This window comes from Stegodyphus dumicola, chromosome 3 (genome assembly GCF_044657685.1).
Source record: "Stegodyphus dumicola isolate Sdum_Otavi_A_Nest chromosome 3, ASM4465768v1".
NCBI classification, from domain to species: domain Eukaryota; kingdom Metazoa; phylum Arthropoda; class Arachnida; order Araneae; family Eresidae; genus Stegodyphus; species Stegodyphus dumicola.
The window spans coordinates 273,934,615-273,962,401 of NC_140770.1; the positions used below are offsets into that span (position 1 = coordinate 273,934,615).

The 27,787-nt window shown below is 33.4% G+C and overlaps 2 protein-coding genes across 9 annotated transcripts in view; one reads left to right on the forward strand and one right to left on the reverse strand.

The window, feature by feature from the left end:
- Nucleotides 1-17,464, forward strand: part of LOC118192481 (uncharacterized) — a 101,151-nt gene extending 83,687 nt beyond the window's left edge. For all 3 annotated transcript variants that reach the window (XM_085814162.1, XM_085814161.1, XM_085814163.1), the window contains exon 6: nt 16,095-17,464. In XM_085814162.1, the coding sequence (XP_085670288.1) occupies nt 16,095-16,466 (372 nt within the window). In that variant the 3' untranslated portion in view covers nt 16,467-17,464. The remainder of the gene's footprint in view (nt 1-16,094) is intronic.
- Nucleotides 1-27,787, reverse strand: part of LOC118204007 (uncharacterized) — a 95,013-nt gene that overhangs the window by 45,190 nt on the left and 22,036 nt on the right. For 2 of the 6 annotated variants that reach the window (XM_085814166.1, XM_035376326.2), the window contains exons 5-6: nt 27,604-27,766; nt 22,513-22,629 (exon numbers count right to left, since the gene is read on the reverse strand). In XM_085814166.1, the coding sequence (XP_085670292.1) occupies nt 22,514-22,629; nt 27,604-27,766 (279 nt within the window). In that variant the 3' untranslated portion in view covers nt 22,513. Of the gene's footprint in view, nt 1-11,531; nt 11,980-13,914; nt 14,146-21,305; nt 21,648-22,512; nt 22,630-27,603; nt 27,767-27,787 lie in introns of those variants that run through there. The other 4 variants (XR_004760702.2, XR_004760703.2, XM_085814165.1 and 1 more) reach the window with 4 other exon arrangements.

A 27,787-nucleotide genomic window follows, 5' to 3' on the forward strand; every position in this document is an offset into this window, starting at 1 on the left:
GAAAGCGGGTATATTAATAAACAGTTTCCAATGTATTATACTAGTTTATATAATATTAAATATATATTATATAATATTTCGATGTATTATATTAGATTATCGTCCTTATATTGTAGAAATTTAAGAGGAGTACCATATTAACCTTCAAAAAACGATTTTTCAAAATTAATATTAAAAATATAAAATGAACATTGCTGATTGTAAAACTATGGATATGGTTAGATTTTTAATACAAAACACAAGCAAATTAAGATTACAGATATAAATTAAGACTGGTATATCTCGTTTCTAAAAAAAAACTTTTTAAATAGCTTTCAAGTGAGGCTTATCTGTATTTTTCCTAATTATTAGCCTTGTTCCGTAAGGTCATCCGAGATGGATGAATAATCAGACCAGTGGTCTTTTAAAATTTATTTTAAAACTTAACAAAGATCTCTTAATTAATAAAAAGTAAACATCAATACAGTACGGCCATAACATACAAAATTTCTGCTTGACGCAGCTCTGACAGTCGCTTGGTGCGACCTCCTTTCCTTTTACGCTAATTTAGCAAGGAAACTGCACATGGGGGTGTCCTTACGAGTTTCTTCTATTAAATTACCTTCCGGTCATTTAGCGGATATTGAATGATAGTTCGAAAGGAAACCGTACAAGGGCGCACTTCCTTTGTTTTGTCCTGGGGATTAGTTTTCTTTGGAACAGGAAGTCCTCTAAGTTCCATCAAAAATGAGGATCGTCACAGCCTCTGTTTATATCAATGGTATTATGCATAACCATTTCTTTTCAGAATTTTATCTGTTAGCAATACAATTACTTCTTAGAGGTCCACAGCTTCTAAATATAGATGTGTTAGCATATAATTCTTGAGAGGAGATAGTTATATATTTTAAAGAACTTCTTGGCAAATTGAAGAGCTGAAAATTTCAAAGATTTATATAGATGTACAGTAATGCACATAATACTTTTCGAAAAATTGACATGTTCCCTTCTTCAAAGATGAAACAATGATTTATGAAATCATTCAGAAAGTCAACAGTCTCTAAAAGATGAAATAAAAGGAAATATGAAGCAGCAGAGCAGTCGTCACAATATGATTATGGTGCTAGAAATTCAAAAAATTTCTTAAATGTAGTTGATAAAGCGAGTTTTTCCCCTCTTTCTTAAAACGAGTTTTTCAACATTTCCTTTTATAAAATTCTATCCATCAAACAGCCTTAAATTTTATTTTATAATTGAGTGAACGTACTTAAACTTTTCTGTTAAGAGGAAATGAATTGAGGCACTGATGTGTTTAAAAATATGCTACATTTTTTTAAGTATTCGAATTTTCTTGAATTAAAAATTTTTTCCAAATTTTTTGACCTCACGTGTTGAAAAAAAAAATAGGTATATTAAACTTCTAAAAAACCGGTAATTATGAATTCAAACTTGAAGTGATTCTATGAATAAGAAAAATTTTATGTGTACCTAAATGTGATCATGTGTCTGAAATCTATCACTTCAGTAACCTCTAAAGATTTTTTTGCGAAAATATTGTTACCAAATGCCCAGCTGCGGTGAGATAGCTTCCCCGGAAAGCGGGGTTAGGGCTGCTAGATTTGACGCGAAATCGCCCATTTGGCGACAAAATTGGTGATATGCCATAGACAGGGCGAGAACGAATTCTTACCAGTTTTCACGAGAATGCTATTGAAGGCAGGTTAAAAGCTATATATATATACACAAGGTGTCCCGTAAATGTTGCAACAAACTTCTGGGGTAAGTGGGGCACATCATAAGGATTAAGAATTGCATAGGAACCCATGTCCGGGAAATGTCATGAGTAAAGAGGTTATCACAAGTGTGATAGTCCCTGCTAGACGGGACTTTTCTGAGAAATGAGATTCTGGTAGCACTGTTTCAAAGGGGAGGTTTCCTAGAAAAAAGAGCCCAGCCTGAAGCAAAGTTCTGCCTAGCTATGGAAACGATGTTGCGACTATGCTGAATTTTTTCAAACCTCACTGAAAATATCTCGACTGGACCTCTGTCCCGGGTAGAGACAACCAATCAGATGAAAGTTCTGTTTCTGAAGCATCACGTGATCCCAAACTGAGTGATAATCGATTAGTGTTTGGCGTTCAAGTCTTTGTAGTAAGTGAAAATGGTAACCTAGCTACGTGGGTTTCCTGGAATTGTGCAGTTTCTTAGAATTGTCCCTTTCGACATCAAGGCCCGCGTAGCATGTGATTGAGGTTTAAGTGGCAGCAGAGGTAGAAGATGGGAAAGGAAACAAGAGCGTGATTAATTTGAAACATTTATTGGACATGAATACAAATGGTGTACGATAGCTTGAATGTTACAACAGATGCACCATCAGACACCAAACATGCCTGACACCAACGAACTATTGACGGACATGTTCAAACACACTGCGAGTTTCTTTTGATTGTAGCTGCTGCGCAAGCGAGTATTGCCACGAGATCCATTTCAGACACAACAGGATCATGACACTTTTGATGACTCCTCACAAAAAGAAATTAAGGCTCGATAAATCCGGTGAGCGTGGGTCCAGCACGCCCATTTCATCGATGCGGAAATGATCTGTTCAAATGGCTACGAACATCCAGTCCAAAATGAGTTGGCGCCCACACATTAACCTTGAAATGTTGTTTTGCCATGTGATGCCGCAAACCGTGGGATTTTCTTGAGCCCACAGATGCTGATTCTGGTGATTGAATATGCCATCTCTGTTGAATATAGCCTCATCCGTGAACAACACATAAGCTGGAAAATTAACATCACGGGCAATTTCTTGCATAACCACTGTGCGAAAGGCAGACGTTCAGGATGGTCATCTGGGAGCAGTAACTGAAACCTTTTGAGACAAAAGACGTGGAAGAACTCGGCGTTCAAGGCACGCTGGACACTGGTACGAGACATTCTTAATTGAGAGGCAATGTCATGTATGCTGGTCTTTGGAGTACTCTCCACCATATCCAACACACTTTCTTCCCTAACGACCGAGCGACTTGGTCGTGGCCTGACCTCACTTGTCTTGCCGTTTCTTAATGACCCGTAGTCGTAAAAATTTTGATGCAGACGTGCAAACAAACTGTGGTGTGGTTGATGTTTGTCGGGAAAACGTTCTCGATAAATCGGTGTAGCGGCTCGTCCATTACCCTAAGCTATGCTGTACACTAAGTGCATGTCTAGAGGTTCTACGTTCGTATAGTGTTCCATGCTCTTCGTATGGTGCCTACCGCTCGAATGAGGCAATCCACTAGCACTCCCTGGCGGCATAGAGTGACGTTTCTGGGCAATGGTTCCTATGCAATTCTTAAACCTAATGATGTGCCTACCTTCCCCAAAAGTTTGTCAACAACAACAACGGGACACCCTGTATATATGTAATATTTTACGTGCGTAGTCGTGAATCCGGTACTTTAGTTTCTGGCATTCGAAGACAGTGGTGGCTGAGATGACAGTAGTGGCTGAGGGTGAAGGCTTGATGATGTTGCTAGCAAAACTGAATTGAAGAATCACCATCTTTACTTTTACACATCTCAAATCATCTCTTTGGCAGACATATTACTTTTCAATCATCGTTGAATACAATAAATTTTTATATACACGGGTAAAAAGATACAACGTCATTGTAGGCAGGAAAGCATAAGCGGCACAGAGTTCTTTGCATGGCAGAAGTCAGGAAAAAAGGAATGCGTCATTGCTCACGACACAATATTTATACTACATAGGTGCATATATGAAGCTAAGCCATGATTGGTTAATTTTAGTTTTAGTTATCTTTTTCAAGCAGTGTTATGTAATTTGGAAAGATCTCAAATTTGGGAGAAAGGATGAACTTAGGGGGAGTGTATAAAATTTAGAATAGTCAATTTTAAGGTCACCAATTATTTCTTAACATAGCCATCATATTTTATTATAGCTTACATATCCCCCCCTTTCAAGGAGAAAAAGATGTAGCGACAGAGAAGCCTTTTTAATATACATATACACATACACCCTGTCCGTATGCGGAGTAGAAGAGTATCTAGAGCAAGGGCATATGGTTGGGAACCCCTGATCTAGAGTATGTTGAGTTCTAGTAGATGATTCCCTGATCTAGAGTAGTAGTGCTTTGAGTTCAGAGATTAGCTTGATAGCGACTGAACCGAGTCAGGAGCTGTACTTTAGTGATTTGCCGTGAAGCTGTCTTCACCATTATAGCCTGACGGCTGTGTTGCTGATTGTTTCAGCGTGTTTATCATAGGTTTTCAATGTCTATAAACGTGTCTTTGGAACTCTTCTGGGTAATAATGGCAAATAAATTGTATTTTGATTCTTCATCAAGTGTTGTCATCAATCCCTGCAGATCCATGAACCCGCAGAACGCAACAATGTAATGCTAAAGACAAAAACTAAATTTTTACATTAAATGTAATAATAATGTGTTATTTCTATAAATAAAATATTTTTATTATGCTATGAGTTTTACTAGGAAACTAGTTGGATTATTAATAATATGTAAGATGTGGAAAATGTGCTGTGCTCTTGCCGGGACTCGATCCTGGACTTCTCGAATAGGCGCCGAGTGTGCTACCTATACACCACGAAGACATGCAGAAAGGAGGAATATATACACTTTTTCCATTTTTCGCATTTCTCTCAAAACGAGTTCTTCAACATTTCCTTTTATAAAATTCTATCCATCCTGTCTTAAATTTTATTTTATAATATTACTCGTTGAAATGTATTGAGTAAACTTACTTAAATTTTTCTCTAAGAGGAAATGAATTAAGGCACTGATGTTTTTAAATATATACTACATTTTTTTAAAAATTCGAATTTTCTTGAATTAAAAATTTTACCCAAATTTTTCAGCTTCACTTATTGGAATAACAGGTTTGTTAAACTTCTGAAAAAATCTATAATTATGAATTCAAACTTGAAGTGATTCTATGAATAAGAAAATTTTTATGTGTACCTCAATGTGATCATGTGTCTGAAATCTATCACTTCAAGAATCGCTAAAGATTTCTTCGCAAAAATATAATATTGAAGATAAAAACTAAATTTGTTACATTAAACGTAATAATAATGCGTAGATTCTATAAATAAAATATTTTGTCTATGCTATGAGTTTTACTAGGAAACTCATCAAGTTATTAATAATAGAAATGGACTTTTCCTTACCAGCTGACAAAGCAGTAATAGCCTCAGACAGCTCTTAATTGTCTAAACCAATTGTATTTGTTCCGTTTTGTTATAATAGTAGATTGTGTGAGGTAAATTTAGTGCTCCATAAAATCCACTTGAACTTCCAGCCAAATAAAGTCACATTTATTATTGCTTCTTAGTTCACATCAAATAGATTGCCAAACTTGGCAACCATTTGGCAACATTTTAATCCAATCCCTATGTAACTGTAATTGTATATGCCCTTCAGTAAAACTATATAAGACCGGATAAATCATCAGTTTTTCAGCTTATTTTCAATTATAAAATTTTACATGAAGATAGATTTACCAGACCTCTGGCGGCTCACCGTATCATTGATAATCATCACGATTTCACCATTTAATCACCTTACACACGGATTGAATCTTATGTATATAGTTTTGCTTTGAATTGTATTTCCTTATTTTGTTTTTTCTCTCCAATTTTTGTATTAATATGCGATTTTCTTTCTTTCCTTTTCTCTCTCTCTTTTTTTTTAAACTGTAATTAGAATTTTTATTTTCACCTGTGTTGAATGATTCTACGCTTTGTTTTCCACCCATGCAGTCCAATGACATTCTAATTCTTTTATCTCTCAGATTGCTTCTCTGATTTTTGGCTTTTCGGCCACCTCACCCTCCATTTTTTCCTTAGCCAGATTACCACATCAGAAACATTTTATTATCATGTACCTTAGGGCTTATTTATCATGGAGTCAGCAAAATTACATGAATGTGTAATAGTTCTGACAATACACATATAATAATTTGAAGTTTTCAGTTTAATTCAGAGTTGCGTTGAGAGTTAAGCTCCGGTTATTGAGGGTGTTGAGGGATCACTGTGTGCACTTGCAGCTTTTTGTATTGCCTTGTGTTCAACATTCTTAGTAGTCTGAAGTAATAACTACTGATTGTATTGTAGAACAGCTGTAATGTGATTTTTTGTGCAGAGAGTTCCAGAACTGTAAAGTGTTATGGGGGAATAAATTTCGTCAAGCTATCATCAATTCTGTATGCATTCAATGCATTACAAAGCCATAAGCATGTATAGTATTTTCATATCACTGTAATTATGAAAATGCAAAAGTTTGTTTATGTGTGTGTGATTATGACAAAGCCTCCAGGGCTATCTGCCTAAGGGGAGAGATGCCTTTGTGGAGGACTTTCTAAGGGAAACTGGCTCGTATACACGTTACACATGGGGAAAACCACGAAAATGCCCATGCAGCTAGCCCGTTCACGGGATTCGAATCTCGGACCGAACTACCAGCGTTCAGCGACTTAACCACTCGGCCGCTGGTGGGCTAGTTTGTTTATGAATGATTCATAATGTCTTTAACGCAAAAAAACTGTTCATAACATTCCTGGAAATTATTTGTCTGATGCTGTACCCTTAATCTCATTACTAGGAGGGTGTTCTTTAATGGAAGAGAAATGCCAATTTAAAATATTGAATTATGCAAAAAAGCAACCCTAGTTTGTCGTAAAAATTTTATTGCAGATTATTTATTTATTGAGTTTCTGACAAAGAAATATGTGTATCTGATTGCCCTCAAAATAGACAGTTATTCAAAATCTACATCAAACTGATGTTGCTTTTTTGCCTAGTTTTAAATAGTTAACTGAGATCAAAACCAAGTTGTTTGGCGACTCAACCTCTCACTTGGTGACATTTATCTGCTACTTGGAAAGTTTTGAAATTTCTTTCGACTTTATTTGGAAAGTTTATCTTTTATTTGATGACTTTATTTCAGTTATTGTTTCCTTTCCCCCACCCCCCTTCCGCATGAGCTAGATCATACTGTTGTGAAATGCCCAGCAGCTGACCGGTGAGACAGGCTTTCCCCACAGCTTATAAGCAAAATGTACACTGCTAGGACAATGACTTGCATTTGGCCAATGACAGGTCAAATGAGGGTCACCATTAACTCTATCCACATGAATGATGTCACAATACTAAACATTTGTTTACATTCTGCTGTTGCGCGTTGCAAAGTGCGTTCTTTGAATGTGCATTTAGTTTTTTGGAATCAATATATATATATATAATATTTTCAGTAGATCGGCATTGGAAATAATGGAGCTTAGCAATCAGGTCACATCAGAGTACAGGTGTGGTCATGGCGGAGTGGAAAACATCAGAATTGAAGACACAGAAGAATTTAACTTTATAGCGACATATCTTTATTCAATGCAAATGGCAGATCATTATTCTTTCAAGTTCTCCAAAACTAAATATCCAACAATGATTTAAATTAAAATAATGTTCAATTTAAGCTTTCAACTTCATAACTATTCTAACAAAGGGAAGAAGAAGCAACAGAGGATGGCAAGGTCTTTTGGCAACGATGGCAGGGTGCAGTCAGTCTGGAAAAATGGTGCAAACTCTTCGTTTATAGCAGCGGTTACGTAACATGCCCGAATGTTCTCGAAAGCACTGCTCTAGGGAGAAGATCCTGAAATTGCGGAAAGTTACTTAGAGGTTGCCTGTTCGTGTACAGCAAAGCCATCGTATTTTTTGTATATATGTAAAACGATTCAATGTTTGTTTTGGAATATTAAGGATTATTCTACTGCTCCAATACAAAATTAGCAGAGCCAGATTTAAGCTTGATAAGGCCCTAAGCTATTTGAGATATGGGGCCCTTTATAAGTCCAGCTATTATATGTCAGTGCCAAATATGATTTTTTGATACCTAGAGGGTTTTTGGGGGGCCACAAGAAAGCGGCAGGCATGAAAGTTTTTCACGTTTTCACGGAATTCCGCTTTTTTGAACGTCACCCGGGCTGTTTCTGAGATCGATGCAGAACCATTGAGAAATCGCGACCGACAAATGTGTGTGTGTGTGTGTGGGGGGGGGGTAAACGGAGGACATGCTCTCTCTCTTCCTCTTTTCTTTGTAAAAAAAAAAGGGTACATCATGCCAGAAATCGCAAAATGCGTTGTTTCACATGAAGGCAAAGTAGGTGGGGCTTATGTGGAAAGGCAGAACTAGATGTGTACGAATATTGAATCAAAGAAGAGCAAGCGACCGTCAAAGGAGAGCTGATTTCAATAATTTCAGTGATTGGTGCTGGCGCCATCTGTCGGACATACGGATACCCTACTGATGTTATCCAGAGCATGTGCCAGTTTTAGCGTGTGTAAAGTGGCATACTGTAATTCAGAGCATAGATCGTTATGTTATTGCTTTTTTGTTTCTTGCTGTAAGTTTTTCAGTATGAATATCTTAAATCCGAATCATAAGCACAAAGCTCGGTGTATAGATAGTGAAGAAAAAAAATAAGTTCAGATTTGCATGGCTGAAAAACTTCGTAAAAATTCATGTGAATGGACAAAAAATGGAAGTGGTCGTTGGCAGTTGCATTCAGAAAGTGGATATCAGTGAAAAAGTGAAGTGTGCATTGTGTTCTGATCTAATATATTATGGAAAAAGGGGATATGTTGCTATTAGCAGCCATATTAAAAGCAAAAAACATTGTGGGAGAGAAGTAGTGAAAAGAGATAATTACAGGATACCATCATCATATTCATCTTTGACAGACACAGACAGCATTCAGGAGAGAAAAATAGAAGAAAAATTAGCAGCTCCAAGTATTCCAATTTGTGATCGAGTTTCCACCTTAGAGGGTCAACTGCTTGGAGTTATGGCTGAATATAATTTGCCTTATACTGTAGCACCTGTGATAATTGATTTGGCCAAAGCAATGGCATCTGATAAGAAGGCACTATCACAGCTCTCAATGGCTCGCACTACTGCTTCATATAAAATGAGATTAGACCTCTCAAAAACATTTCTCAATGAAACTGTGAACAATTTTAAAAAGTTTAAATTTTCATTAAATATTGATGAAGCTACAAGTAGTAATCGAATGAGAGTTTTGTGCATATTAGCCAGCTACTTTTCTACAGAACACAATAAAGTAGTGGTCGAGCATTTAATATCTATTAATGTTTTTAATGTGTCTGCTGAACAACTCTTTCAAAAAAATGTGTCTCTTTTTGACAAAAATCAGCTGCCATTTGAGAATCTCATGTCTGTTTTGATGGATTCTTGCAATATAATGAGAGGATCAAAGTCTGGATTAGAATGAGGAGCCTTCTCATTACGAGTTTATTATTATTAGGTGTTCATAATGAGAAGGCTCCTCATTTGTTAGATATTGATGGAGATTTTTGCCATCATATACATAATGCATCCAAGGTATTATCTAAACCACTTGGTGGGTGGGTAGAAGATTACCTGCGAGATATATATAATGATTTTAACTTATCTGTTGATTTAAAAGAAAAATTAGAGGAAATATGTGTGATTTAAAATGTCAAATATACTGCTATTGAACATTTTATTAAACACCGCTGGCTGTCCATATATGATGCTACATTGAGTAATTTACTCATGTTTGATTGTTTAACAATTTTTTATTATGGATTTTTAAATCAGCATGACAGATTATTGTATTTTAATATATGTTGCAGTATCTATAAACAAAGAAATCTGAGCAATGAAAGCAGAGAACGTATTAAGGATATCCACAGGTATTTACAGCAAAAGCATTTGACAAATCATGGGAGGAAACGAAAAAAAAAAGAGAATAATTTCAAAATTATTTTATGACAGGAAAAAACTGCAATTAATTACCCATTTTATGTGTCTGTATTGCCATTATTAAAAAAGTATGTTTGTCTATTTCAAATAGAAGAGCCTTTAATACATAAATTGCATGATGAGCAGAAGCAGCTATCGATTTTTTAGCACTGTTTATTAAGTCAGAATTTCTCCAAAATAAATCTATCTCAGAAATTTTTACTTTAGGTATTGCAGATGAATTTCATCTTTTATCCCCAAAGAATATGCATTTAGGAGCAGCTACAATTGCACTTATTTCAAAAAGATTTAGGGAAACATATGTTAAAGAATTTTTTAAAAATTCCACTGAAGCTTTCATCAGCTGTGCAAAATATCTGCAGAAGACTTTGCCATTGAACAACCCATTATTAAAAAGCATATCAGGAATTGATCCTACAGCCAGAGATCACCATAGTACCCTGCTTAAGTTAAAAAGATTGCCTGAATTAATCCAGAATGTTTTGACACAAGAAGACAAAATTTCATATAATTTAGAAGTGCATAAATACCAAATTGATAAAAAATTAGCTTTTACCATTAAATATAGATGGAAAAATAATGAGACTTGATGAATGGTGGACCAAAGTATTTGCAGATGGCAGTTATCAAGCTTTATCCAAAATGGTAAAAGCTATTTTAAGTTGTTTCCATGGGCCACAAGTTGAGAGGGCTTTTAGTTCTATGAGCAGTGTGTTAGACAAGGGGTGTGGCCGCATGAGTATAGACACATTGTCCGCTATACAAATAGTAAAATACAAATTTTTGAGTTGCAATAAGTCAGCTCTGGAATTTTTTAAAAGGGATGACCATTTGCATTCTCCAGTATACAAAACTCTATGTAAAAATTTAAGGAATGCTCATAAACTGTACAAAGAAGAGCTAGAGATAAAAAAGGAGGAGCGAGAATCTAAAAAAAAAAAGCAATTAAACATTGCAGAAAATAAACAAGTATCAATGGATTGTATAAAAGCTGCTGAAAAGAAATTGAGACTAGCTCGCAAACAGAAATTAGAAAAGTTGGCTGCAAAAGTAGCAAAAAAGAAAAAGCTTTTTCCCTAAAATTTTTTAATCAGGATTGAGCCAATATATATTATCTCTAAAACTTTTCATTGCCTGAAAATGGGCAGTAATATGTAACATAAATATGTATATTAGGTGTTGTAATGTTGTGTACAGTATTCATGTATCAACTGTTAAATTAAGTTACATAAAGAGCATCTTAAAGAAGGTTAATTCATTACAATCTCTTGGTGATTTACTGATTTTTTTAAATATTTTTTTACAAGTGGAAGATAAAATTAATAGCAAAATAGTAAGTACAAGTATTACTTTAGTTTAATTATATGTATATGTTTAATACTTTTTCTATTAAAAGGTTGATATTTTATTAATTTTTTTTGGGGGGGGGCACTTTCATGCCTGAAGCGGGCTCCCTAAGCTATATAGCTTGTGTAGCTTATACGTAAATCCTTCACTGAAAATTTGATCCAGTCAGTTGGTGAGAATGGACTATGTATGCCAAGTGAGAAGGGCAATGTATGGTGAAATACAATACCTAATTATCACTGCTTTATTAAAAAAATGCTTCCCAAACAAGCTTACTGATGTTTTTCCAGGCAGATGATTGAGTAGTGTTATTGTAAGAAATATGTACTTATACACTCACACATATATGTATGTATTATAAAAGTAAACAAAACACAAATTATGAAACAACCTGACTTTTATATGCATAAAACTACAGTAAGATAAAGTAGGTTAATATAAATTTAAGTCTGCTTTTATATCAAATGGAACAGAAACATGGCAATGTAAAAAGCATGACATTTTGAAGAAGCAAAAAGCAAAACATTTTTGCTCCTCAAAAAGACAAGATTGTCCAAGTGCTCTTGCAATTGACATATTTTTATTAAAAATGCATGTAAGGAAGTCACAGTTTTTCATTTGTCAGTTGGCTATGGATGAGAGAAACTTAAAGCTAACTTAAATCTATACATAACTTACTCTGGCAAATTTATCCTTGCATCTTACATAGCTTATGTATTTCTTCATCATTATTTTCACAAAAGCTTTACAATCTGCACTTTTTGAGTCACAGTTTCAGCTCATTTTTCTACCAATTTTCCTGTGAGAACTATGATGCAAATTGCTTTCTGAAAATATTGGGATTATCAGTTTAAGTTTCTTTAGTTTCTGCAATTCCCAGCGATCAGTAATGTTAATTAAAGGAAAAAAATACAGATTTTATATTAATTTATTGAAGATAAAATATTAATAAATTATGTATAATTATTATAAATCATTATTAACAAACATCAATATATTGTACATAATAATAATTAATAATTTTGTTATTAATCATTATTAATAAATAAAATTATAATAGTTATATATTTTAAACATAAATATAAAATTTATTGTTATATATATATAATTTATTCCTAGAAAAAGTTTTTCTTATATTGTCTCCAAGGAACAGAAATTAAAATAAAACCATGAATTATGAGAAGAAAAAAAATGTCAGTACTTTAATTAGTATTATCTAGACCTCTATTGCAGTAAAAATCATTAAAAATCAACAAAGAAAAACCCTAAATTGGAAAAACACAAAAAACAGTAAACACAAAACGAGTGAAAATTTCAAGTACAGTGGAACCTTGAGATAGCACCTCTATATATGAGAAATCCAAGATCCAAGGAAAGTATCAGCGAAAAATTCGTCTCTAAATACGAGTACTGACTCGAGTAACGAGTAGTGTTGGCATGCATGGCGCGTTTCTCAATCCGGCCCGACTTGGGGAATTCCCTTGTCGGATCACTCAGCATTCTTTGATCTAAGAATCTGTGCGCTTGTAAGCTAATTATTTTTTACATTTAACATGAAAATAATTACTTTGCCATGCCTCCCAAAAAGATTGTTAGCTCAGATAGTGCTGCAAAGAAAAAAAGGAAGCCATGGCCACTGAAAATAAGAAAGGAATCATAGATAACATAAATGTGGTGTAAGAGTGACGGAATTGGCAACGACTTACGGCTGCTGGACATCGATGATCTGCATTATTCTGAAGAAGAAGAAAGAAGTTAAGAAACTTGATGTGGCCAAAGGAGTTACTGTTATATCCAGGCACCGTCCAAAACTCCTAGAAGATGTTGAGAAGCTTTTGTTGATGTGGATTAATGAGAAGCACTTAAAAGGCAATTCGGTGTCGGAAGCTATCATTTGCACTATGGCTAAGAATTTGTACCTGGGCCTTCTAAAAAAAAAAAAAAAAAAAAAAAAAAAAAAAAAAAAAAAAAAAAAACACCAGGTATTATTTACCAGTGTTATTTATTAGGAAAATTGATTTATATGTTGATATTTTTGGGGGTGCAGAATGGATTAACTGGATTACTGTTGTTTTCAATGGGGAAGTTTGTTTCTAGATACGAGAAATTTGCTATATGAGCTCAATGTGAAACAACTCGTTTCTCAAGGTTCCACTGTACTGAAAAAGTAGTTAATGTCATTGACTGTAAATTAATTGTCTTGTCAAGAAGAATAAACCAATATACTATCAATTAATAGTAACTAAAATAAGTGAGAGTGTTTTGTCTTTTTCCAAGTAAGGACTAAATTATTTTTCTGGTGCAGCTAGACCATAAGTCTCGAACAATACTAAATTAATAGAATGATATTAGTCTATTTAAACTAAAAGAACTGTCTTAAACAAAATTAGTAAGATAATCTTTTCAAGTTAAGTTACTCATTACGAACATAACTAAACAAGATCCTTACTTTAGAAAAAATATTCCCTGACACTGTCATTTTAAACATAAGTAAAAACAAAACATTCTTTTATATAGAAAACTTATTTTTAATATATTAATATTTAAATAAATTTAAATATTAATTATAAGTTAAAAGCTTAATCTGTTTATTGCTAAATTACTTAATCATATCTTAATCCAATAAGTTACAATTATATATAATCATAATTGTTAGATAATTATGCAAATTAAGCCACAATATATTATGTAACAATAGCATAATGATTTAGGCATGCTTAAATTTGTGAAAATAAGGAAATGAATAAATAATGATTATGTACTTATGAACAAATAAAGATGTTCACAATTTGGATTTGAAGTTCTGGTTTTCCATTGAGTATTTGTTTTCTGAGCAAATTTTCATATCCATTTGTTGATATCTTCCATAATTCCATAATTTTCAAATTATTTCTTATTGTAACAGTGTCATCTAATGGTTCCACTACCTCATTTTCAAATGAATCAGGAAGTTCAGTGGCGGTAATTTTCAAAACAAAGGTCATAACTGCAAACTAAAAAAAAAAAAAACAAAACTGCTATGAAAAATGTCAGTAAAGCAAATTTCAGGTCTAGTGACATCATCATTGTAGGCGGAGTTAATGGTGACAGTTATCTGGTTTGTCACTGACCAAATTCAAGCTGTTGTCCTAGTAGTGTACATTTTGCTTATGTGCTTCCCCACAAGGAGGGTCGAAAACGAAGCTCCTCTGGCAGAGTGGAAAAAGAAGTATGTGGCTGAGTATCATGAGTCAATGGCAGGTAAGGGTTTCCAGATTTGGTGCACAATCACCCATCTGGCGACAAAATTAACAATATGTCCTATAGACAGAGTGAGAACATTCTAGAACACATTTTTAGCGGTTTTTCTCTGGAATATTCTCAAAGGTAGGTTAAAGATAGATTTAGTTTTCCTCCATGGTTCCATCCTATCATATGCGAAATAAGATCCAAGCATCACTGGTGGCCCAAGATATTATGCTCATACAGAACGTTAAATATGCATGAAAATCTTATTGAATGGAATCTCTTGAATGTTTGTCATGTTGTTATAAATATCACTGTTGGGAAATGCCCCGCGACTGCATGGTAAGATAGCTTTCCCGCAAAGCATGTCGAAAACATAGCTTCTCCAGGGAAGTGGAGAAAGAATTCTTCCGGCTAAGCAGCATGAGTCAATGGCAGACATAGAGTTGCCAGATTTGGCGACTAAATTGGTGATATGTCACAGACAAAGTCAGAGAATTATAGAACACATTTTTAGCAATTTTCTCGAAATATTCTCAAAGGTAGGTTAAGGTTTACATGTATGGGAGAAAGATGTGTCTTGAGTTCCGAGCTTGGCAGCGACTGACCAAGTCAAGTGCTGTACTTTAGTGGTTTGCTGTGAAGCTGTCTTCTTATAGCCTGAAGGCCATGTTGCTGATTGTTTCAGCGTGTTTGTCATAGCTTTTCGATGAGTGTAAATGTGTCTTTGGAACTGTCCTGTGTAATAAAGCTTACTGGCGAATACATTGTGTTTTGATTCTTCATCAATTGTTAACATCAATTACTCCAAATCCATGAACTTGTAGAACACAACAATATTAACTGAATTGTTGATCACGAGAAGCAATATATTTTTCATGTTTTTGTATACACATGGGCGAGATTTTGGCAAACTGATAACAATATCTAGAATGCTAAAACTAACCACGATCATATTAAATGGCATCTTTTGTACAATTTTCAAAAATCAACTGAAGGAAATACACAGCATTCTAAAAATGTACACGCTTTTTAGTAGAGTTGTGATATTTTTGCAAATACAATGTTTTTTAGCCACAAGATGATAAATGAATTTAATTTAAAGTCTGAAAATGGAAATTAATCTTTAATTTGTATAATATTTAACTCGTATCTCTAAGACATTTTTATCAAGAGGATATCCAATTAGTTTTCAACCACTTGGTTCTATGCGTTATCAAAATTTGTATTTTGAATCATTGGATAAAACTAACGTATTGTATTGATTGACTGAAGCTCATATTATATTGATTGACTGATGTATAGAGATTTTTTTATCAACTAATAATAACGTTTCAATGACATTCAAATATTCTAATATTTTGATTCTGTTCTTTGTTCTCTAATTGGGGTTTTTAATATTTGATTGTATGCGTAAGGCCCAGTAAGAACTTTTGTGGATACACTGTGTGTTATGCGAGAAAGGAAAAGAGAGAATTCCAGCATTTGAAATGAATATCAAATTTCCAAAAATGCCAATAATATTTGTAATGAAATAAAACTGTAGAGTTGATAAATTTATCGTAGTAACTTTTATGGACTTACTGATTATATAGGTATGCTTTTCTATTAAAGAAATTATGTATTTTGAAATTAAATTTATACAGAATCAGAGATTTATTTGCCATATGATTTATAATACTTGAGAATTTAAAATGTTCCTTATTTTTATTTTCAGGAGGAGCAAAGCGACGGAAGGGATGACAGCCACGAAGGTGTATCTAATAGCTGGACTAAGCAGGATATTAAAGTCATGTTCAGCTCTCTTAGATCTACAAATGGCAAAACTACAAAATATGAACTATGCAGAACAGACGAGAAAGATTCAGCCGTGCAGACAATTAAAGAAGAAAATGAAGAATTTATTGACACAATTTTGGCAACTACACAAAGCCCTAATGACACAAAACTAACTACAGTCTCATTACCTGACATTACAGAAACAGATAATTTAGAGAAAGAATTAACCACTGCGGCAGAGAACATTGTCCAGACATTTCCACCCAATAAACCTAGACGAGAATATACGGGCCACATGACGGATCTATAAGACTGAGATTCTTGAAGAGATCTAAAGGGTTCATCAGCAACAATTGTGCGCAACTCGAAGCTAGCTACCCGGAATTTTTCTTACAACTTTATTTTTGAGTAAAATTACTATCTGTATTCAGTGGGTTGAATTAGAAGCTAGAGCTAAGTGGCAGCACTCTGTAGGAGAATCTTTCTCACGCGAGTGAACTATTACAATTGTTGTTTCTTCAATTGTTCTGAACGTTAGAAGAAAAAGCTATATCTCACTCAGACTTGCCTCAAATGTTGTTGAATGTGAATAGAGCTTAATAGAATACTGGGAAGTTTCTAAACGTGAATTTCCTTTCAGATACTTAACAGAAGGTTATTCACATAAGCAGTGCAGTCATTGCGTATATGCTTATTAAATCATATGTGAGAGTGTTTATTAAAAATCTACACATTTTAATTCTGAGATGTATCAAGGTAAAGCCATAAGACAGTTAAATGAATGGAAATCTACGAGTAAAATGCTAAGAAAAAATATTTTGAAAGCTGAAATTGCAAACATCATATACATGGTCATCTTTCTAAAAATATTATTTGAACAACTTCCATACATATTTTGTTTAAATAATAACTGTTCTGAAAGTTTTAAGATCGTAAAATTCCAGGAATCGAAATACCACCACATTTTTTTAGACTGTAAGAAAGTATCTGTTTCGTGTAAACAAAAGAATGGACGTATAAACTGCTATTTGTCTAGTCATGAATGAATGTGGAAGTTTTTATAAAATTAGTTTCAGCAACCTGTGTATAACTGCCTAAAACTGATATGCTGTGTTTTTCATTTATTTTATAAACCTGCCACACTTCAACTGGAGTTATTTTCAATGAATTATTGTCCAAGTTAATGAAGATTATAATCACTAGTGGAAAACGTTATGCAATTAATCAAATCATAAGTTTGTTTTATATGTAATTATGTAAGTAAAGAAAAGTGTTCTATTATTAAATATTTTAAACATATTTAAACAATTCTGTTGAAATTTTGTTTATATAATGCTACTGAACGGCAGCCACCACAGATTGAGCATCACCTCCTTCACGCAACTACCTTCATAGAACATCAAAATCAGGCAGAATCAATGGTTTTGTTATAGATCTGCATTGTGATCAAATGCTGATTAAGGGGGGGATTCAAACAAAACAATGTTTAATTTGCAGCAGATTCCATCTAAAATAGGGCACTATTATATACAGAAATACGTTGAAATTATGATTAAGAACTATAGGATATAATTTTAACTAGATTTTAATCAAAGATAGATTTTAGAGTTAAATACAAAATTAAGCCTATAAATGCACCAAGAAAATGCCATCAACAACCTGTCAATCAGACCGTTATCGTACACAGCCATAACTTGAATTTGTATTTGAACAAATAAAAATTTTGAATTTTTAAAAAATTCAGATCAAAGAAAGATTCAATTTTTTCTTTGGTAGCAAATATGTTTATTAATCCAACTATCTTGGGAAATATTTGAAAATAACTGCAGAATCTATTACAGTTTTTGGTATTGTCCCAAATGGTGATCTACTGGATTTCATTAGTTAGCTAATCAGTTTTATACTAAATGGCGCCACATCTTTTTCAGACACTTTTGTTTGTAAAAGCAATGTTTATGCTTATCATTTCTTTTGCATACAATTTTTCCATTGAATTTGTGAAGAGTTTTTAAAATGCTGTCTTCAAATCTTTGTTATCAATTTACTCTCAAATAGAAATTAATTTTTTTTCACATTTACATTACACAGAAGTGAAATAATAAACAAGGGAAATAACTGTTATTTCGAGTGGCAACAGTGTTTAATTTATCTCTATTAAATTCATTATCTTTTTTTTTTAATACTCTACAACAAATTGTTTGTAAATAGGTTTTGAAATAACTAAATATAGCAGTACAAAATGAGGTGTATTTTCTCTTACCTCTTATCTGTTTCATTCACCATATGCGCAAAATTCTTGATATAATCTGCATCCATAACATTCAGGGGCTCATTTTTAGTTATATTAATATCAAGTAATTCATTGAAATATTTAAACCAGCTAATCTAATTTAAAAAAAAAAAAAATTCACCCTTTTATTTGCTCACTCAAAGTTTCCTTATATGCAGCATAAAACACAGCAAAAGAAATAAATATTTTGCGAAACATAAAAAATCATTAATACTAAATAATAATAAATCTGATCATGGAAATTTGAATAAAATAGCATAAGGAAAAAATGTGTAAAACAATGATTTTAGTGGCGCCACCTATTGATCTGTATAGTAACTACACAGTTAAGTAATGTAGATTGCCTATTTGGAGAATACCCAGTTTTTTCATACACATATACGTAGGTTGGGGCAAAAGTCATGGCAACTATTTTTTTCTTGAAAATACCAGTCCAGTTGGAAAATGTGATATATACAGACGAAAGGACAAGGTCTTAACTACATGTGTGGACAATGAATAGCACTGAAATATCGTAACACACGAATTTATTACGGTAGTATACAGGGCAATATGGCCTTCACCATGCAAAAGAATGATAACACAATACACATAAAATTGACATGACAAACCTAGGCCTAAAGACCCTCAATGTAGTCCCCTGCTACTGTCACCATATGCTGCCAACGATGTGGGAGGCGCTAAATAACATCAGCCTCAGCATTTGCCACACCATGTGTGAATCAGGTCATCTGATGGTGCACAGCATTAGCAATGTCCTATCATGTTGCAAACCGCCTACCACGTATTGATTCCTTACTCTTGGGAATGAGATCAAAGTCACAGGGCGAAAGGTCAGGAGAGTACGATGGGCGATCCAATTCTTCCCATTTCCAATGTCGGACTATCTGCCGTACACACTCTACTTTATGTGGTCTTGCATTGTTGTGCAGAATTATTGCATTTTACACAAGATCCGGACATTTATCCCGAACGCCATGTCGTACTTGTCACACCAGGAAGTCCCTGTAGTACTGTGCGGTCACTGTTCTACCATGAGTGACAAACAATGACACCCCTGACATCATACGCGGCGATCACCATCAATTTGACTGGAGAAGGATTCTGACGGACCTTCTACTGCCTTGGTGATCCAGGATGTTGCCACTCCGGGGACTGACGTTTCAGTTCTGGTTCATATGCCTTGGCCCAAAATTCATCCATGGCAATTATTCGTGACAAGAATTGATCCCCGTCCTGTAGCCAGCGTGCAAAGTTGTCAGAGCATATTGCATAGCGCACCACCTTTGAACTTCCGTCAGTGCATGCGGTACCCACCGCGAAACGATTTTGCATAGCTGTAGCTCATTATGCAATATCCTGTGGATGGTGCGTTTTTCGATGCCACTTGTCCTATCTAACTCCAATAATGTCCATCGTCTGTCTTCATCCATGAGGTGCTCGATGATGGCACATGCCAAGTTGGTCCGCACACTCACCGGTCGTCCCGAATGTTGCTCATCACTGGTTGACACACGTCCTTGCTGAAATTTTCCTACCCACCATGCTACTGTATGATATGGTAGCGCATTATTCCCAAGGGCTTCTACTAATTCACTGTGACATTACATCGCATTTTTCCCCCGGAGAACGGCTATTTTGATGTAAGCGCGCTGCTCAACACGGGTTACTTCCATCTCGCACGACACTCACCAACTGATTGATTACAGAGCCCTCGCTACCACAGTTCTTTGTTGTTCCATCTGTTGTTCTGCATACGCACTATGCCTGCAGAACTTCCACACGACACATATACGTTTTGTGATTCGTTCACATATCTACAAGAAAAAAATAGTTGCCATGACTTTTGCCCCAACTCTTGTATATACATCTGTCATATTTACCATATATATATATATATATATATATATATACAGTACAAAGTCCGTAATCCGGACTCGTTGGGACTTTGGCGATTCTGGATTAGGGGTTTTACCGGGTTATAGATCATCAATTTAAATCTGGCAAGATGGCATGCAGAAATTATACAATTAAAAATATGAAACCATAATTTATGAAATAAAGAGCAATTATGATCTAAAGGGTATCAAAATTTACAAAAAAAGAGCTTAATATTTATTTGTTTACTTTAGTAAACATTTCTATCAATGTAAGTTGTTTAAGTTGCTTCGTTTTTTGTGCTAATACTTTCTATTTAATTCTATAAACAGACATAATTTCTTGTTCAGTTACAAAGTTCCACTGTTGAAGTCCTGTAATTGCTGTGTCGAGAATACCAACTAACTTGTCAATCGAAATTTTTTTCATTTTCAATAATGTTCTCTGTTACTTTCTTCACTATCGGAAGCATGCATGGGTAAACACTTTACTGGCTTTACGCGCATGCGTAAATACATTATGAGCATGCGTTAGTTTGTGAGGTCCGGATTATAGACTTTGTACTATATATGGAAATTGTGATATTAGGGGGAAGATCCTAAATTGCAGAAAGTTAATTGGAGGTTGCGTGTTTGTGTAGAGCAAAGCCATCGTATTTTTTTTTTATATTTTACATATATATATATTTGATGAAATGTGTGAAATGTGTTGACTGCAGTAAACCTTACCTTGAAAATCATTAATATGAAAAGTGTTTAACACACATTAACACTCATCCTATGAAAAAAATATATTTCATATTATACAGATGAGATGTTTTATTAATATCATAGCTAACATGTATACTTCTTTAACTAATTTCACTGACAAGGAAGATGAAGCACAGACCATGTATATTTAAAATCTCATTTTTAGACATAAAGAAAATATTTTGGTAAAATTTTTGTCCCATAATAAAATATAAATGAATATAGTTTATGGTGTTTGTGAGCAACAATTTTATTGAATTTATCACACAGACATTGATATCATTTCATAACAAATCAACATTGCTTATAAAAATACACAGCATTTAAAATATTTGACTTCCATATCAAACTGAAAAGTATTGAAGAATCACATGAACAGACCAGCAGCCATGAATGCAATCAGAAATAAGAATGAAATTTAATTTATCACAGAAAAACTGTACAAATGTATTTTGAAACAGTAAATTTTCATGTATGATTTCATAACAGATGTACACAGTACCCAATATTCAAAGAGGGGGAAAGAAATTTGTAATGGAAATTTCGATGTGGTATCCATAATTCTTCATTAAATCTAAAAATTATTCAATAAATATGCTTCATTTTTACAAGGCACATGAAATTGTGATATATTATACATACTATATATATAATTTAATTTAGTAGCACAACTTAGCAGTCTTACATTACCTAATAATTTTAATATGTATTAGATAAATTAAAACAGCTAAAAGTCTTATTCACAGCAAACATCATAAAAGAATCAATGAAATCAAAATTCCATTTACTTCAATTTCATAAATACAACAGAAATTCTTTTGTTATTATTAATTTCAATTAAAATGCCAATAATATACATTGTGAGCATCTTGTCAAATTAACATTAAGTATGACTTTCGATTACAGTTTCATTCCCCACCCCCTTTCTGTAGTTACTTTTGCATACTGGTGAATACTTCAGAATGAATGCTTATCCTGCATTCATCCTTAAATGAAACAAAAATTTTAAATATTTTTTTTCCTTGGAAAACATAAAAACATGAATTGTAAAGAAATTCAGTGCAAGAAATACCTTATCTACTAAAGATAAAACAGTACACAATGAGATAATTAGCCACAATTATTATCCATGGAAAAAAATAATAACCAGTGTTTAAACATTTCTGCCTACAAACATTAGGAGAAATTCAGAAAAGAATTATGATGTACAAAACATAACATCTAAACTTAACCAAAAGATAATGAGCATTGTTTATTAGATATTATTGATTTTCTCCGATTTTCATTTAAAAATTTAAAAATAATATTCTCTCCTAAAAAGGGCAATACTTACAACATAAAATCATTTAAAACTGATAGTGATTCTTACATGTTTTTAATATCAAACTTAACAAATAATTATATTTAGCTTTTCTTTTCAGATATGTAAAAAATCTAACCTTAAATTTTTCCTGCTAGTTTTAAACGATCTGGTGAATGTTGTAGCCACAGCTGAATAATCTTCATGACTTCTGAAATAGTGGCATTCTTGCATCGAGCATTTTTCACAGTAGTACCTAGCAAAAACATTAAAATAATTCAAATATGAGGTGTTTCACACACACACTACTTAAATTAGCTTGTAAGATAAAACTTTAGCAAAATTATGACAAATACAAAATTATGATAAGCAAATATTATTAACACAATCTAAACCCAAAGTATTTTCCATCAATCATTTTGCTTTAGAGCAGTTAATAATGAATTATTCATTACTAAATTAAATACTTAAATAACTTAAAAACCATAAAAATATTTTAAAATCATATAGAATTTTACAATTACTGCACTATAAATAGTCTGAAAATTTAAGATATGTATCTGAATAATGCTCAATAGTAACCTTTGAAATGCCGAAGCAGATTTATGTAAAAACACTCCAAGCGGCTCAAAAGTTATTGGTATTTCTGACAGTTTTACAGAATGTGTCAAAGGCAATTAGGAAAGATTCCCAGCACTGATACAAAATGAAGAAAACATTTCACATGTTGCCATACCTAACAAAAGATTTAGAAAATGGTCATCAAGGCAAAGAAATCAATGATAACATGAAAATTGATAGTAGCACATGATCTTTGTTCTAGATCAGTCAAAACATGGTCCCATGTGCATTATTGAAAAATAAGCTTGCTCTGTGTATGGAAATTGCAAATAGTATTATAGTTACCACTGACAAAACCTCTCAGGAACTTAGAGAAATCATAAGAAATGAAAAGTAATGCTTTCTATTCAATCCACATAGCAAATGGGCATCATCCAAGAAAAGGTTTCATAAAATCACAGCAAAGGTAAGATTATGCCATAGGTGCTTTTTGACATCAGAGATACTGTTTCATATCAAATCTTACCTTCTAATTTGTATGCATCAGTAATTATCTATCACACAAAGCAATTTTGCTCAAAAGTCACTTCTAGTTACTGATTTTCTTGCTAAAACAAGCAATTTTATCCTTCCATACAACTCTTGTCTGATCTCGCTCTATGCTGCTTCTTAAGATGGTATGCTGACTTATGAGACATCAGTTCTGGAATATAGAAGAGCTCAGATTTACAAAGTTGGTTGAATAAAGGACATCTGAAGAACAGCCAAAGCCTAAAGTTGTTACAGTCAAAAGTGGTTAATTCGGACACCCATAATCCGGACCTCAAAGCTACAAACTTTCTGCGCATGCATCGTATTGACGCATGCGCGTAAGACCTTTACGGCTGCGAATATACATGTGCGCATGCGCATAATACGTTTACACATGCGCGTTTAATGTATAACAAACAGTATAAGCTAAGATAAAATTATCTAATCCAGTTAATGTTGCAGATTGCGTTGATCCTTAATCTTTGAATTGGATCCGGCTTATTATTTTTTGCTGACTGTTACAGCAATTTTATAAAAGTAAGCTTGAACTTTCGATTATGTCAAATAGAATTTCCAATATATATTTACTGATATGTAAAGGATCTACAAAGCGAAAGTATGTTTCGAAATCCGAAATCTGTTTATCAATTTCACGCTTTGGTGGGGTGCGGGGGGGGGGGAACATCGTGGCATGCAATGAATTGGAAGTTGATCTGTCAGCACTATCCTTATCTTCAGGGCAGATGTTTTTATTTTATTTGGCTTATAATTTCTTACTAAATGTAGTATTTCATGTCGATGTACTCCGTCTTTGATATGATTTAAATCAAGTTCCTCGTCATTATAATTTGCTTCTGGTAGTGAAGAAAGTGACACACAAGTTATTGAAAACGAAAAAATTTCGATTGACAAATTAGTCGGTATTCTCCACGCAGCAATTATAGGACTTGAACAGCGGAACTTTGTAACTAAACAAGAAATTATGTCTGTTTAATAGAATTAAAGGAAAAGTATTATCACATGAAACGAAAGAACTTAAACAACTTACATTGAAAGAAATGTTTAATAAAGTAAACAAATAAATATTAAGCTTTTTCTTTTTGTAAATTTTGATACCCTTTAGATCATAATTGTTCTTTATTTCATAAATTACGGTTTCATATTTTTAATTTTATAATTTTTGCATGCCATCTTACCAGATTTAAACTGATGATCTATAATCCGGAAAAATCGATAATCCGGAACTGCCGAAGTCCCGACGAGTCCGGATTAACAACTTTTGACTGTATTAGGAATAACATCAACTTTAAGAATGGGGATAATGGGTCACAAGTGGGCTTTAAAGATTTATATAAGCATTAGCAGAAGTGTGTTGCTTTGAAAGAGTCTTATTTTGGAAATGAATATGTTTCAGTAGTATAACTCTTATCACTTAAAAACTCATGGCTGCAGTTTCTAACTCTCCATCCACTTACATATATTTGTACGATCTGAAAGTTTAGGACTGGCTGTTCAGGAGATAATGTATACTGAGCAGATTCACTGGTACTACATGATTGAAGTACAGCCATTCACAAGTTAATTGCTATAAAAAAATTTAAAGATGGAAAAACTTACATTTTTTAATAATAAAAAATTAGAAATTATGACTCAGTTTCTTTTGAGCTTATGAATCCTATTGTATATACAATGTATTTCAGAAAGCTTGAATATCTCCTGAAAGATTAGTCATTAATTTAGGCCTATGACTATAATGAGCATTTGAATAATGACTAATTACCTTTTAATTCCTCATTCCTAATTAGCATATTTCCTCTCTGTATTCTAAAAATGATAACTTTTCTGGACTGTGCCATTTCTAGATTAATTTATGTCACATAGCTTGCATAATGTTGATGACAGCCAATTCGGAACCTAAACTCAAAATTTCGAGAATTCAAACCTTGAATTCTTCAGCTTTGCATATTATGGAACAATTTCTATTTTATTTTTCTAAAAGACTTTTATTTGGATAAACCACAACTTACATAGTGGAATTTTGCCTGCAACTAGATCATATAAAAATTTAAATGTTACACATTTCTACTAGAAAAGGTCACATGACCACACACATTACCATAGCCAAGAAAGTCGTTTCACTTCTTAAACAAGGATAATGGGTTCAAGAGATATATAATTGTGCAATCTTTTTAAACATTCACATATATACAGAGTGATTCTAAATTGTTTTTACAAATTAAGAGGGGTGATAGTACTCATCCAGATGAGCAATAATTACCATATAAAAAAGGGTCGCATTCCACTCTGAGAGGCAGAAAAAAGGAATATTAGAATTCCAACCTGAACTTACAAGTGTTGGGAGAGCGAATGAACGAGGCTGCACAATCGGTTTAGTGAAAAACTCACAGAGAGTGCACAAAATGGATAAAACCGAAAACTTGGCACTCAAGTGTTAATTTGAGCTCAGACTTTGATGGCAAACACTCAAATGTATATATTTGGTTGGCAAGGTGTCAGCCTTGCAAATAATTGCAACAAGTTAATTAACTAATCAAGGGCGAAATATTATCAACTAATTCCAACTTCCGCTGTATGCTGAGATTAGCATGAAAAGGTCATGCTGTGTTCCCACTGTCAGAACTTCGTGTCCCATAGAAAAGTGCTTCAAGTAGAATGAAAGCACAGCAAGTCCAGGAGGACAGGACAGAAGATGGTGAAGGGGGGGGAATTGCTACCACCAGTTTTTTCCTCTAACAGATAATTTCCCCCTAATAATTTAGATAATTAACTTGTTGCAACTAATAATTTAGATAATTGCGAGGTTGATACCTTGCCAACCAAAGATGTGCATTTGAGTGTTTGCCATCAAAGTCTGAACTTGAATTAACACTCAAAAGCCAATTTTTCGGTTTTATCCCTTTGTGCACTCTCTGTGAGTTTTTCACTAAACTGATTGTGCAACTTTTGGACTCGTTTGTTCGCTCTTCCAACACTGTTATAAGTTCAGGTTGGAATTCTAATATTCCTCTTTTCTACCTCTCAGAGTGGAATGCAACCTTATGGTCAATGGTAATTATTGTTCATCTGGATGAGTACTATCACCCCTCTTAATTTGCAAAAAAAATTTAGAATCACCCTATATAACATATACATATGTATAACAACAAGGCCTAAACCCTAATAATACATGCTAGAAACTGGCCAAACACCATAGCCAAGAAAGTTGTTTCACTTCTTAAACAAGGATAATGAGTTCAAGAGATACTTAATTGTGCAATCTTTTTAAACACTCACATATATATAACACATGCATATGCATAACAACAGGGCCCAAAGCCTAATTACATGCTAGAAACTATGGCCACTATTTTGTCAAATGAATTAGCTTTTATTATAGCAGGTTTATCATCACAGCATTAAGGAGTGACAGAACTCGGCAAAATAAAAATTTTTTTTTTAATATCCTGCAAGGTCAAATGTGAAATATAAACACCGAAACACAGCAGGTAGGAAGAATATGGAGAATGAACAGTTGTTTTAATTACAAATATATGCAAAAAATAACGTTTCATATTTACAAGAAATGTTCAAATGAAAGATCAGCTGCAATACATTTATCACAATGACAACAGATCTCATTTACACGATGAAAACTGACCCTTCCAAGGATCTTGTTTCCAGAATTTTGATGATTGCTACAGATCATTGCTACTTCATCATCATTATGATGCTTGTTTTGCAGTTGGTAGTCATTCATTTAACAATTCTTGTAAATATCAATAATTATGATACTTGTTAATACTCCATGAACACGGACTTTTTATTTTCAATTTTCTTCATATTTACTGTGTTTTCCTCTTCCCATTTCACATTCTACCATGCATTGTAGTGCAAAAATCGTTACTTTTGCCATATTCTATGACCACTTAAAAATATAGCCATCAATCTTGTTATAGCCTGAAATACACAGATATATAAAGAATAAGAAAGTCATAATGAAAGGAAATTTCTTATATTCGAATAAATGGAACTAAAAATAAAAGATTAGAATTATTTTGATTAATTTAAAAACTATCTTAGTTTTAGATATACTTAATTCTTCATTTCTTAAAGATAAACTTCATACAGCCAAACTTACAATATATCATTGTGCACATGTTTGAATAACTTTCAAATGCTTTCTTTTCCCCTCTACCTTTCATGTTATGTTCTTTCGCAAGTTCATCTGTCAAAATGTGCTTTAAAATATTTTTTACAACATGTGTCAATGTTGGTCCACCATATACTGTAAAATATGATACCTGTAAAAATAATTATTAATA